This window comes from Pholcus phalangioides, unplaced genomic scaffold (genome assembly GCF_987345545.1).
Source record: "Pholcus phalangioides strain wild (caught in Gottingen) unplaced genomic scaffold, Ppha-v1.0 ptg000017l_1, whole genome shotgun sequence".
Classification (NCBI taxonomy): domain Eukaryota; kingdom Metazoa; phylum Arthropoda; class Arachnida; order Araneae; family Pholcidae; genus Pholcus; species Pholcus phalangioides.
This window is the reverse complement of record NW_028301610.1, coordinates 31501583-31517280: the sequence shown is the minus strand read 5'-3', so window position 1 is coordinate 31517280 and position 15698 is coordinate 31501583. Positions and strand designations below refer to the sequence as shown.

Here is a 15698-nt window from a genome sequence, read left to right as displayed (position 1 = left end):
ATTCTTAAATATCTTGAGTGGCAAAGGTTATCCATCTTCTTTTATGGGTTTCAAACTTCACCCACATTTGCCTTTCCCCCTTGAGAACGACCTCCTCATTGATCCATATTTTTTCCAATTTTTCAATTCCTTCTAATTTTTTTGCCTTTTCATAATATCTAATTTATATATATATGTTACAGTGCGAGACATAATTATAAGATGCTACAAATATATTCGCAAAAAAAAGAATATTTCCACAATAATGAAACTCAATTATATCGTTCATGTTATGTACAATTGTGAGTGAAATTACAAGGATGTCTGAGAAATAGTTTTTGATATTTTACTATTTTTGTGAATTCCAGTAAGAAATTAGTGGTACAGAAATATAAGACATTTTCATTTCCACCATTTTACAGTAGTGTAGCACTGTGTTACTTTATGCAAATCATTTTTTATGTTACTGGATAACAAACTAATAAAAATATCTCCTCTTTACCAGTACCCCCTCATCAGTAGATAAAAATGCCACGGGGTACAGTGCTGCAAAAAAAGTGAAATTCGTTAAATTTTTCTATTGTGTGGCACCGGTGTTTCTAAAATGTATATAGCAAGGGAAATTGGATGTTCTCAATGTACTGTCACAAATTTTTTAAACCATGAAATATGTTATTTTGTAGAAAAACTATCTGGGTGCACCCCATGCTGGTCTGCCCCATCAAAGCGCAATGTTTGTGCTCTACACAATTAAGGAGCAAAATTTCACCCAGAAATATAAAATCAGCCTTACAACATCAGTGCTCATAGCGAACAATTTCTAGAGTTTTAAGTTCTACAATTGACATCAAATTCATGAAAATCAAGAAAAAAATCTCCATCAACTTTGAAACACAAACAGGATCATTTGACTCTCGCGAAACGTACTATGCCTTGGACTCATCAGTGGTATTCTGCTCTGTTCTCCGATGAAAAAAAAATCAATCTTGATGGTCCAGATGATTTCCATTCATATTGGCATGTTTTGAGGTCTGCAATGCTGCAATTAATGAGCCGTCAAATGGGTGGTGGTTCAGTGATGGTTTGGGGAGCATATTCTGCCCAAAGAAAGAATGATGTAGTTTTTCTACCCTCAAGGATGAATTCAAAAAGCTACGTAGAATATTTGCAGGAGCAACTTGGCATATATAAAGAAGTTATTTGTGGCGAATATCACATATTTCAACAAGATAATGCGCCAAATTCATGTGTCGGGTCACACAAAGCAGTGGTTGAGCAAGAAAACACCAATGTTCTTTCATGACCATCTCATTCCCTTGACCTCAACCCCATGGAAAACTTGTGGGGCATCCTTTGCAGATCAGTATACGCAGATAGGAGGCAATTTTCTTCCATAGAAGATCTGAAATCCACCATATCACAGGCTTGGAATGATGTCTCTTGTGACACTCCCATTGATTCAGTTGAATCCATGCCAAAAGGGCATTTTTGCTTTGATTACCAACAGAGGTGGTTGAACAAAATATTGATTTTGGTAAATTTATATGTAATTTGTTTGAAATTTATTTTACTTTCCCCTCAAAAATCAATAGGTGTCTTATAATTCTGTCCATACTACATTTTCTGTTTTTCCATACAATAACGTGAAAATATTTTTTTAAATTTACAATATTTGGTATAAAGTTTTTTGCCATCATAAAATAGCTTAAAATTTTTGATATTTTTTACTTTGCTCCTTGTGATTTCACTAAAATTTAAGAGTGTCATATAATTATGTCTCACAGTGTACTATTACTTTATTTTCATTTTTATATGCATCTCACCAAAAATTATCACACTCACTTGAAGTATAGTAAAGTTCTCTAAAACACTGTTCATCATGTATTTTTCAGGCAAGTGCTTAAGTTTATGGATAAAGTTTATCATATATTCACACATAGGGGATTGATGAATCCTGTACACAAACCTTCCATTTTCAAAACGAGCATACTCTGTCTGAAAGTATATAAAACCATGTAAATAAATCAAAGTAATTAAGTATTGAATATACAAAGCATTAGAAAATTTATACATCGTTCAATTAAATAAAACTACCAAAGGGTAGCAGAAAACTTACTTTAGTAAACAAATTTATTTTATTTCAATCAAAACTGATTAAAATTAAATAAAATGTTTCATAGCGATTTATTAATAATAATTATAATATCACTTTTAAATTTTCACCGGCCAAATTAACATTAGAATTTATTTTCTTGAATTTTTTTTATTTATTTTTCTCTTCTGATGTTTTAGCTCAGAGATATCAACCATAAAATTCATGAAAATTTTTTCCTATATGTTTTCTGGACTTGCCCATGTGTATACAAACAACATTGAAAACAAAACAATTAAATTTTATTCTTCCTTGAAAATAGGTGATTTAAAAAAAATTAAATTTATGGCATAAGTGCTTAAATGAACAAAATTTTGTTTTATTAATTACGTTTGGAATCTCTTACAGTGGAAAAAATCAAGTTCTTTTTCTTATGACAAATAAAACGAATAATATAAGAATGTTCCCAATATGAAACATTGGCCACTGAAAGGTTAATAATAATATCATTTTTACAGAATCATAAGGAAAAATAAACTACTTCAAAACAAAACCAACCTTTCGTACAATTTTAGGATAATAATTTTTTTAGTCCACGCTAATAAAAGAGAAAAATATGATAGTTAACTAACAAATCACATAGCTTATATAAACATTTTCCTAAGGGGGTGATATTGCCCTTCGGGTAGATTATGGAACAAACTAGCAGGAGGGGACTGTCAGTGGAGGGAGAAGAAGCTACAAATACGATATGTGATCTTATGGGTTGACTTAGCAGGGGGAAGGGCGCTGAAAAAAGAGTTTTTTTAATAGGAAGTGACTGACTCCATGGGATATGAATGCTATTTACAGACCATCTCATTCTCAAGTCACATAGGATTCAGCTGATGGTTGGGGAAGTTTCAGTACATAACCATTTCTATTAAAATTTCAAACCTCCTTCTTTATTGTGTATATTTATGAACTGCATATAAAATCTTCAAAAAACAATTAAGTCAACAGCAAGTCACATTATTGTAATTTATAATCAGGATAATCATTCTTACTTACTCTGTATTCTCAAAATTCATGTGACTCAATATTTTATTTCTATTAATCTTTTTTAATAAAGAAGCCAAAAAACACTTCTGTGGTTTTAAACCAGGTCAGTTCACTATAAATTAGATCTTTTACTATAAATACCTTTAAAAATTTTATATTAAATCCAAATAAATTGGTAAAATGAATGTATAATTAGAATGAACCTGCATTACTTTGTGTGGAGACCAAGACAAATTCATTGATGTATATGATTCACATTTCAAAAACATACTTATGATTTGAAAACATTTAAGCTGGCTTTCTTAAAGGAAAAAAAATCATCATTCTGAGTGAAATGACAAGATATCAGAATATTTTGAAGGAAAAAGATTCTGTCTCGTGAAATGCAAGTTATATAGTAAAAATCTTGAGGTTAATAAAGAGAAAAATAATCTGATAATATGAACGGAATTCGTAATACAAAAACAATATGAGTTGAAGATTGATAGCAACTTTAAAGGATAAAAGAGGTCAAATATTTGGCTCAGTGATTACCAAAGAATGTGAAATTAATTTAAAAATAAAGATAAGACTTATTACTAAAAGTAGCAGCAGCTTATTGTAGAAAAGAAAGGATCTTTTTTTGTTCCTTCCCATAAAAAAAAAATTCAAGAATATATAATATCATCATTCAATGATAGTGATTCAATCAGTGATAGATGCAGAAGAAATGAAGAGAATTATAGCAAGCAATACACATCTACGTATGCAATGTTTTTATTTTATTTTACCAGGATATTTAATTTTACCATACTAATTTATATCAATATAATAACATAAGGGGAAAAACAAACACTTCACACTAAAATATTAATGAACTTGAGTGAATGAATTTGTACAAATATAAACTTTATTTTAAAACTGTAAAACTGTGGTTTGCTGTTCATTGATATTATTGATTGAGGAAAAACTTTCTTCTTTATATAGCTTAAACTATGTTTTACATAGACAAGACCTCAACATAACTTACCTCCAATTTTTCCACCACCTGTTTTCCAAAAGAACAAACTTTTGTAGAACAAGTGATTGTCATATTTTCACTACTTTCATACCTGTAAAAATGATTTATTCTCTTAAATTATTCACATTATTTCAGAGAATTAAAATTTGTTTAATTAGACATGTTAAATGAAAATATATAATTGTTTAATCTTATCACTGAGATTAGTAAAAAAATTGCTTTTAAGATCACTAAAACAATCAGTAAAAGATTTTTATTCAATCAGAAATTTTTGGAACTTTGTGGTTAATTAAAATGAAAGTTGATATAATTTATTAACTTAAACCATTAGTGTCAAAAATCATAAATTAATTTATCGAAATTCTAGTATTGCTTAAAGTGTTTGAATGTAACTAAATATTTAAAATGAGTGTTAAAATTAAGTTTAAGTTGAGAGAGTAAAGAATTTAAAATAAATGATATGTGCTTGATCAGTGGTCTAAATTTTTACAAAGACATTGCAAAAAAGCATGATATTCACAAATCACTTCATTATTATAACTTATTAGGTCACTATTAACATAAGATATAAAATTATGTGTCAGTGAGAGGACTATAATAAAAACTTACTGGCTAGTTACACCATAAAAAGCATCACTTTCACTTTGCATTGTGGTATTTAAATCTGCCTGTAAATTGGAGGTTTTTATTAATGATAAAATGATAACAAGTACTCTAATATAATAACAAGTTTTTTTTATACATTTTTTTTATTTTGTCAAGTATTTAAGTCATGGGTGCACAAACTCTGTCCCATTTGAAAATTATATCCTTCCCCCAAAGGCAATTTTAAAAAATATATTTCAAAATACATTTAAGGATATGTGGTTAACCCTTGAACTGCTGAGTCACTTTTAGATAACAACCTTAGTGGCCTGGCCTAATTGCTTCCTAATAATTTAAATTACAGTGATATCACATTGCTTTCTTGAGATTAAATTCTTAAAATGGATGGTAGATGGCTTATGAAAAAATGGGTGTTCTAGCAGGGCCGTAGTGTGCCTTTTCAGGACCCCAGGGCAGATTTTTCCTTTAGGGGGGGGGGGGCTTCTTGAAAGAGTTATTATTATGCAAAATAAGCGTAAAATTTTTGGGGGTCCCCTATTTGGCTCAGGGTCCCCAGTTACAGCTCTGTGTATTCTAGGGTTTTTTTTATCATTTCCTTTTTCCTCTGACAAGTTTGCTTGCACTATATTACCACCATTTTCCAATTCTGTTGTATCTATGCAACGGCTGAATTTGAGTGCCATCTATTTTCCACCAAAGCAAAATAGACAAGTTCTAACCCGCTGCTTAAAAAAGGGTAATTTTTCTGCTTATGGGAAGAGGGAGAGGTATATCTCAACAATTTGCACAGTAAAATGGTCAAATAGGATATATATATGAAATAGAATTGTATAATCCATTATTGATTTTGCTGCAATGATAATTTTATTCTTTATTACCAGATGCACCCTGCACCCCATCTGACACAGACATCAGAGCATTGCAATTATAACAGCACAAAATATCTTAGCATCAATTAAACATGATCAAATTAGTTTTATAAATGTTCGTCATTGATATTTGGACTACGAAAAAGCAATTCAGTTCTTAAACAGCCTACAAAAATAGGATAACTATAAAGGTGTTAGATGGAATAATTTGTGGAGAGAACTAATTTTCTATGTATTTCATCTAGTTGGAAGTTTTTTTGGTCATTTTTTACTGATGCGGCTTTTATGCCAGAAGCGTGAAAAATGATTGTCTTGACAGGCAAAAAATTTTTGTATTGAGCTGCCCCTGGGGTGTAGAGATGAACCTATGCTCATTTTTATACAAATGCAAAGGCCACTACAGACAAACTGCCCAATGAGGTGGTTGAAAAAAGATGCCCATAAAAATATGGCTGTCCAATATATGGTTGTCTAACTATATCAAAAATGAAACAATCCAATAAGAGCAAAAAAAAAAAAAAAAATGATAATTGATAAAATATAAATATACATACTGCCCATGAAAAATTGTGGTTGTCTCATCTAAGTATGGATAGCTTCTCGATTTATCCCAATATGTTTATCACATTTCTTTTTAAATGTGTGAATCGTGTTGAAATTCACAACTCCCGGAGGTAAGCTATTCCATTTATTCACAACCCTGTTGAAGAAAAACTCTGTGACACCACAACCTGGAATTGTCCCTTACCAATCGATACTGGTGTCCCCTTGTTGAAGCAGTTGATTGACAATGTATTAATAATTCATGGTTAATTTTATAAATCCCATTGAAAAATTTGAACACTTCTATCATATCCCCTGACACCTGCGCTCTTTCAATGTAAATTTCTTAGCTAAATCAAATCTCTCTTCATAGCATAAGCTCTGTGTGTTGTTTAAAGGATTCAAGGAAGGAAAAATCTTTCAGAGAAAATATTGAGGACTATTTTTATTATGATGTGCATCATTTTTTTTATATCCATGTTCATAAGAAGCCGTTATTCAGAAATCCTAGTTCGTTAACCTCAGTATTAATCCAATATGATGAATTCTGTTCCAAGAAAATGTGACCGTTGTTCAGAGGTTATGGTTCAATTCTGGTACAACTCACTAGGTAGTAAATTGCCAATGGCAATATACCTGAGTTGTGCTCGGTTCAAAACAAAGAAAGAGGTTACAGTTGTTTGGAGGTAACTTATAAGAAGTTTCACTGTATAACTATACAAAAAAATACGTCATTTTCAAAAATCGAGTACTCCTTGAATCCAGAAATTTTCAAATGTCAACTATACCAGTTGAATCACACAAAATGTTACATCATAGGACTGTTTACAGTCATAAAAATTTTTTGCGACTAATCACCATAATCCTGAGTACCAACCAGTTCCTTAGTACAGTAGACTCTCAATAATTTGCCTGTATACTAATCCTGCCCGTCCAGCAATCCGGCATTTTTAGGTGGGTTTTTTACTACCACAGAAGAGAAAAACATGTCACCGCATGTCTGTGAGTAGAAGTTTGTTATTTAAATGGGCTTTTCAATTAACTTCCAGTAATCCAGTGATTTCAGTAATCTGGCACATCCTGGACTAATATGTGCAGAATATCGAGAGTCTACTGTGCTTCCATTGTACTGTAGATCTATGACTAGTGGATAGTATTCACTAGCATAAGCAAAGGAAGGGGAGCTAAAACCCCCTTTTAGCGGAGATTCTGGTGTTTTTTTGCAGTAGAACTCCTCCCCCCCCCCCCCTGCAGAGAAAAAATATACCTTCTACCTAAGAAAGTTCAAGCAGTAAGGAATGGATAGCATATTTACATAGCTCTAAAAAAAATCACAAATTATAAAAAAGACCTCATATCTATGACAAAAAATTATTATACATATTATGCATGCATAAGGTATATTGCTATCTTACCCAAAACTTTATGAGAAAGAAGGCATTTTGTGGACCTTTATCATAAAGCTCTTTTAGCCCTCCTTTTTTTTCTGGGAATTTGTCATAGATCTGTCTGATATCAACAGCCTAAAAAAGCAAAAACATAGTTGTCAATTGAAATAAATTATTCAAAAAATTAAAGTTTTAATCTAAAAAATATTCAAGCATGATAAAAATATCACTTCTTTATATATATAATGGTTATTGCTACTGAGGTATTTACAATTAAGTGAGAAATAAATCTCTTCTGTGTATCAGTGGTTTCTAAAATGTGATATACATTATCTTGGAAATACACTAATCTCTCACTTATATACCCTCTCATATATATGTTTCTCTTAGTTATAAGACGATTTTTTACACTCGCGGTAGAAGTTATAGGAGAATAATTATATTTATTATCTATTTTGCAATATAACTTTTTAACAACATAACTTATGAGTCACAGAAAATTTTGATTTTTTTTTTTCTAAACAAGGCTTTTACAAAGAGTCTAAAAAGATTTTGAGTGAAAAAGCTATTATAGCTAACTATATTTCTTACATTTGTGCTGAAGAGTCTTCCTTCTACACATCGACTACATTGCTGTTTATGACTGAGATCAATCAGAGTGAGTTCTTTTTTGGAATTTTTCTTTTTTTGGTGATATGCTTTTGCACTTCGTACAACTCAAGGTGAGATTCTGGTATTCATCATTACACACTCTGACCTGTGAGGCTTACCAGTATCAATAAACCATACCGCTGCAAGAGAGATAATATGGACCTTAATACCTACTAGGAATTTCAACTGAAGGGGTGAGTTGAATTGGTGTGATGAAAGAATGGTGAAAGGGGATAAGAAGTTGCAGCCCAGCAAGGGTTTTAGAAAAGTGACACACTTTTGTTTTTGCAAGAGACTGTGTGTCAAATTCACCAAGCCATTCTAGCATGTTTAGCTTTGCTACATTTCGGAATGGGTAAATGAGAGCATATGAATGTTAAATGATAGCTGAGTTACGAGAACTATATTGAAGAAAATGTGCAGGATGACATAGATGAAGAAATGGACTCAAAAGATTTGAACAACATTTTCAAAAGATTTGAACAACATTTTCAAAAGATTTGAACAACATTTTCAAAAGATTTGAACAACATTTTCAAAAGATTTGAACAACATTTTCAAAAGCTTTACAAGCACTAGAGATTATTCTTCATTACATACAATTTCAGAAACTGATGCGATTAGCTTCCATCATACTATACTATCATACCAGTTTTTCAGCATAAATGGCCTTCAATTTCAAGTTACTTTACAAAATTAAAATATAACAAAGTAATATTTTAAGCACAGGTCATATAGATTTTGATGAAGAAATATTATTTTCTTATGTTTCAAGAATAAAGTTTATATCTTACTTTGTCTTATGTTTTACTTTGGTACTTGGATATATCACTTTCTCCATGTTATATATTTTTTAAATGCATTTTCTTACTCATTTTTCACTTATACGCTTATCTTACTTATACTTCTTTTTTTCATTTTCCTTTGCACTGACCCATAAGTGAGAGATCACTGTAACTGATGAGAGCAAAATTTTGTGTCATTCAATTAAATTACTGTTGTATTTAAGTAATCAACACATTAAAATAATACACACAAACACACAAAAATATTATACCGAAGAAAAAAAAACACCAGAGGAAATTAAAATTTGAAAAAATGTGTATTCAGGGTGTCCCAGACCTCTACAGCCAAAATGAGAGGGGTGATAACATATGTCAAGACAAAAAATTTTTGCAATGAAACCTAGGGTTGCAAATCACTTCTTTTTTGGTGGTACTTAAAATATTAACATGCAATTTAAGCCAGAAAAATAATCATTAATTGGTATTAACTATACAAAACATAATTTTGATCTTTAATAAAAAAACAAAACAAAAAATACCTCTAATAATGGATCTGTATAACTGGGGAGACCACCAATATGGACAAACAGGTGTTTTTGGTACTAAAATGAGAGAAACCATGATAACATGAAAAATATTTCTATGGTTTTTCTATGCAATTTTTAAAAACAATGATCAGCAAAACCCTTAGAAATAAGACTTGGAGTCTCTAAAATTTTCTCTGCATAACTTTAACTTATCACAAACACACAAATAAAAAAAATACTGGTAATAAGCCATCATAACTGAATATCCCATCACTAATATTTAATTACGACATGCACACTTATCTCTCAAAGTAATCGTGTTTAACATAGTATTATAAAACATATTGTTTATCTTATTATGAATGTATTTGCATATATATATATATATATAATATATATATATACAGGGTGATTCAGAAAAGATGGGAAAACTTTATGAGGTGATACACCAATACAAACAATTGTCATCAAAGAATGCATGGGCTAACATGAAACACAAAGGTGCTAGCGTGCTTCGAAATGTCACTTCACAAACGCTAAAACGACATTCCTGTCGAAATTTATAGGGAGAAAAAGAACACCATGCATGCAAATGTAACCTGGGAATGACAAAGAAAACTTATGCAAATCTGCATCACAGTGAATAAAAGGTGCGGACGTCAGCCCTGTGAAGTTATTCCAGCGTGCAACCGTTCTAACAGTTGCAACATACGGGATAATGGCACACTTTAGTAATACTGAGTCTGCACCTTTTATTCACTGTGAAGCAAATTTTCATGCGGTTTCTTCTTCCCCAGGTTACATTTGCATGCATGTTCTTTTTCTCCAGATAAATTTCAACAGAAATGCTGTTTTAACGTTTGCAGAGCAGCCACTTCGAAATGCACTAGCATGTTTGCATTCCATGTTAGACCATGCATTCTTTGATGACAATTGTTTGTATTGGTAAGACCTATCACCTCTTCAAGTTTTTCTCATCTTTTCTGAATCACCCTGTATATATAATTATGGCAAAGAACACATTGAATATGTATATCCTATATATGAAACTGAAAGTATCTGTATAAACATTCCTCTGTGATCTAACTTCTAATGAATTGTGCATCTATAAATTAAATGTGCATCTATAAAAATCTGCACAGTTTGACGTCTATAAATTTTAACATGTGTATATACATACACTAAACAGATCCATCTTTGAAAAAAGCAATGGACTATTAAAATTTATATGAAACTAAAATTATTTTTTTTAACATTGTGTGTTGCCATAAATTTCCTGGGTATTATCAAATATTTCTTGTAGCAGTACATGATCAATGTATCTGATGATTTAAATCCTCTTCCGCATTTTGTGATAAACAAAAAAATATTTTTTTTCAAGGAGCATAAAACAATTTAGTAAGATTTATTATTTCATTTTTTTCCCCAAAAATTCCTGCTTCACAATTTTTTGGCTTGTAGTTCATATTTTAGTTACTATAATTAAAATAACTAAAACTTTGGCATTTGAAATAATTTTTGAAAAATTTTATTATTAAAATATAATTTTACTACTATTAAGTCATAAAAAATTAGAAATTTTATTATTCAGACAAGAATTATAATCACTAAGTGGTAAAATGAATCAGTTTATTGATAGAATGTAATAGGCTACTTGAAAAGAAAAAGGCAGGTATACAAGCAAAAATTAAACTTTTTCCTACATAAACCATAATGAAGAACCATATGAAACTACAGTATATGTTTTTAGAACCATATGTTCTAAAAAGTCAAAGAAAATGTCACTTCAATTTATTTTTGTACTTTCATAAAAGCAAAATTTAATATGACTTGTGTATTTCTTACATTTTCTGGAACTCTTTGTTCCACGAAAGCTGACAGCTCTACAAGCCTTAATTTGTGTGTAGCTATAGCTCTTCCTTCCCATGGTGGTATAGCAGGTGGACTGAGGAGATCCATGCCAGACACTGACACAGAAACTGATGTTTTATGACCCATTCCATAGGGCTGACTAACAAATGGCTTCACACTAGAAAATAAATGTTTTAAATTTAACACTCAGACTATCAGCAAATTTCTATACCTTTCAGTACTGATGGGGTCCAATGGGTCCACATTGAATATTTACATATTTTCCTCAATTTACTACAGCAAATATGTGTGAAAATGATTTAAAAAGTATAATAAACCGAATAGCAATTGATGAGATTCATTTATTAATGCAATGGTTTTTTATTAATAAAATTTCAATATGTATTACATACTATTTATATGACCCCTGCACTTCATACAAAACCTTGGTTTTTCTGAAAAAAAACAGGTTTATACCATTTCAAACAAGTTTCAAACAAATTCCATTTCAATTACTTTTTTAGCAATATACATTGCAATATGCTCAGTACATATGTGAGCATTACATTTCTTGCAACAGGTTCTTGTCTTGCGGCTCTTTCTGATGAACACATTCTATGTCAAGCTTTCTTCTTAGGTGGCTCATCATCATCGTGGCTGTCTGATGGGTCATCTTTGAAAACTGCCAATTCTTTTCCAAGTAAAATCAGAAAGCTTCTTTGTTTCTGACATTCATTTGCGCTACCTTCTTGAAATGATAGTCAAACAATATATGCATTGAGACCACTCACATCGACTATGTTATGAAACGTACTATTGGTCATATTTTTGTCTTTCTATAGCATTGAGTCATTTGATTCATGTTATCTACACCAGATTTTGTTTTGTTGTATTGCAGGATTATATGTGGCTTTTCATCTGGTGTTGAATTTTTCACCTCGGTTTGGCTGTGTATTGTGCTGAGAAAGGTAACCCTTTTATTTTTCTTTGGACAGTTGACCGTTGAATATGGACCAACTACCATTGAATCTTTTGAAACAGGAATCCAAAAACATTGTTGTTTACTGTCCTGTGTGCATTGATCTACTTTTACAAAAACAATTGGAAGTCCCAGACATTTTTTTGATGATTCCAACATGCGTGAGTTTCCATTACATCAATTTATGAGCTAGAAATAGGCTGGTGAAGAAATTATCAGCAGTAATATTTCCACCAGCACCTATATGTATGCTATGTCAGTTTCCAGAACTACTCTTTCACCTTGAATGGTTTCCCTCCCTTGTTCTGGTCTCTTTCCAGTGTATACCTGTATGTTGCACACATTACTTGTTGTGCTGTAGCAAGTAACCCAGAAATTTATATCATAATTTTCCTGGTTGACTGGGTATGTATCGCCTAAAAAGACAATGCTCTTTGAATTTAACCAACAGCTTGGTCACCGTTCCGTTATTGTTGACATTTTTTTCTTTAGAAAGACCACCATGTGTCATTATCTGCAAAACAGAACAAAGTCTCATTCCTACTCGCAACTATTTTGAAAAACCTTGCTTTGAACAAGCACCAAATGTAGCCTTGTCCATTGTATTATTCAATTTGCCTCGGTGGCGCCACCTACATTATTGCTACGCGACAGTTGAAAATAAGGCTTTGAAGAACAGGGAGATGAAAAACAGTGCTATCTGTGTGGTGAAAAATCTGTGATCTTTCATTTTTATCTTCAAAAAATCCCATAGGGGTCCAATGGACCACATTGGTATTGAAAACTACAAGTTTGAATAAGTTAGGCTTAATTGAAAAAAGGATGAATGCCCATTAAAAAAGAACAACAAATAGAAAAAGTCAGTGAAGCTATGCTCTCAGAAACACACAGTTTACTCCCAAATTGAATTTTAATATAGGAGGTGGGTCCAATTTGCCTCATCGGTAGTCTAAGGGTTAAATGATAGATCAGCAAAAAGAAAAAGAAAGAAAAATCAATCATTAAAATGCATATCTCCTTTAAGTAGTTGATTTATTATAAAAATAAAGCGTTTTGTTTTTTTATATGTTGATTCAGTTATTAAGTTATAATTCTACTTTTTTTTTGAAGCTCAAAAATTCCCTGGAATACTTTATTATATGCCCCATCTCAACATACCATTGTGCTTCCTCTAAGAATGCCCTTGCTTATGACTCCTATTTGGGAAACTAACCAAAGATCATGGCTACAGGATATAGGGCCATCCCTTGCCAACTTAATTGCAAGCATAACTAAATTGTGTCCCTTTACCGATAGAAAGATGTTTTGCTACATTAATTTAAAAAACAGAATTCAATACTTTTCTGAAGATAACAGGAAGTGTAGGTGTTAATATCTATAAGTAAAAATAATTTGAGAATTTGAGGTAAAAGTATTAACAGAAATAATTTTAGCCATCACTTGTAAATGAAGTCTAATCTTTGACTCCTGGCAAACATTTCTATTATATGAAGGGATATCCAAACGTATAACCAGAAAATTTCTTTTTTACAATTTTTTATTCATTTTTTTTAATAAAAATTCTTCAATTCCCTTGAAAGTGTTCTTCATTAGAGCTAATGCACTTGTCAAGTCTTTTTTTCCATAGTTGAAAACATTTTTGAAATTCATCTGTTGTGATGCCAGACAGTGCCTCCATTGTTTTTGTTTGCACCTCATCCATGTTGGCAAAACACTTTAATTTCAGGTCCCTCTTCATCCATAGGAATGAAAAAAAGTCACACAGAGAGAGTTAATCAGGTGAATAGTCTAGGTGGGGCACAGAAGTCATACTGTTTCTTTTTAACAATTGGCACACTGTGAGGGATGTGTGAAACAGAGCATTGTCACAATGCAAAAACCAGTCACACATCTCTCACAAATTGGGCCTTTTCTTCTTACCCTGTTGTGCAATCTTCTTAGCAACTTAGCAATCTCTTAGTTTGTAAAAAAGTATCCGTACACTTGAGTTTTCCCATAGCAGCATCCCTGTAAGTTGTTTTTATCATCCCAACAGTGTCTGCTGCTTTTCCCCATGCAGGAAGCAAAACTTCACAGCCCCACACTGTTCACATATGTCTGCCATGACCAAAAATGAGGAACAGGCTAAACAGTTTGCACAAAAAATTTCATGGATGTCAAACACAACCTTCCCAAGCAATAGCACTTGACACATTGACTCAGGAGAAGTGGTTTTATGCTTCACTTAGTGGGAGAACTGCATACTATGGTATGCTCTGCTTACCGTAGCGCACGATTCCTGTTACTTTTGGGTACCCCCTCATAGTAGTATACAAAAACAATTTTTTTCTCTCAAATAAGCTCATTTCTAGAGGCTTTTCTAAAGTTCTTTTAAAAAAATGAAATAATCTTTTTCTGTTCATTTGACATTGGATATTATTTTTTGTTTTTATCATTTCAAATTTAGAAAAAAATGTACCAGTTTTTTTTTTTTAAATAGAGACAACCTCAAAGGATTCATAAAATTCAAAGATAAGCTAGCAATTTAATTCCAAAAATATATATGGAAATCTATTAGCTGTAGATGAGCTTGCACCCACAAAAAACTGAGTTACTTCTTGACTAATTTTCTATACATCCATATTATCCAACTGAACATGCTTGAATTTGAATCCTGGTTCAGGTATGGATGTTCATAGCAGTTCAAAATCTGTGCCAAGCAGTCGATTTTTATCTAATCAAGTGCTAAAATGTAATAACATGCATTGATAATGATAGAGTGGTGCTTGACCTATGAGTGGTACCTTTATTGCACGTAATTCAAGTTACATACCAAGTTGAATGACATTTGTTAAAAATTTTCCTCCTTGTAAGGAAATATCTAACTTACAAAACTGATATGTTAGAAAGGTAGTGGCTATTCTCTGCACCCTCCCCGCCTAAACCAGTGTTTCCCAAACCTTTTGATGTTTCAAACCCCTGTAGTGAAGACCAATGTTCTGCAGACTCCTTGTAATAGAGATCAATGCAATGAGGAAGCCTTGTCTGTGCCATATTTACAGGGGGCTTAGCAGGCTATAGCCCAGGGCAGCAAATTTGAGGAACGAGTGGTCAATAAAATTAGTAGAATGGGAGAAGGGTGGAAAAGTTTGCACAACCCTAAATAAATCTGCCTTTGTCGAGACTGTAAGGGACTTGGTCAGTGAGTGACCTGCAGAGCAACGGATCAAATCAGTGAGTAACCTAGAGTGTGTGCAAGCATTTGAATGACCTAGAGCAGCGGTTCTCAACCGGTGCTCTTTGCAGCCCTTGGGGCTCCATGTGCACTCCTCAGGGCTCTGCGGCTGCTCGAGGGGAAAAAACCCAGTAAATTTGAAAAAACAAACATGAATATTTTAAATAATATAA

At 32.0% G+C, this 15698-nt stretch overlaps 1 protein-coding gene across 4 annotated transcripts in view; it reads right to left on the bottom strand.

Annotated features, from left to right (window-relative positions):
- The window catches only part of LOC149072905 (transcriptional enhancer factor TEF-1-like), a 102277-nt gene that overhangs the window by 3209 nt on the left and 83370 nt on the right, over positions 1 to 15698 (bottom strand). For all 4 annotated transcript variants that reach the window (XM_089246272.1, XM_089246274.1, XM_089246275.1 and 1 more), the window contains 6 exons: positions 11327 to 11510; positions 9494 to 9556; positions 7546 to 7653; positions 4722 to 4780; positions 4122 to 4203; positions 1822 to 1974 (listed from right to left, as the gene is read on the bottom strand). In XM_089246272.1, the coding sequence (XP_089102398.1) occupies positions 1822 to 1974; positions 4122 to 4203; positions 4722 to 4780; positions 7546 to 7653; positions 9494 to 9556; positions 11327 to 11510 (649 nt within the window). The remainder of the gene's footprint in view (positions 1 to 1821; positions 1975 to 4121; positions 4204 to 4721; positions 4781 to 7545; positions 7654 to 9493; positions 9557 to 11326; positions 11511 to 15698) is intronic.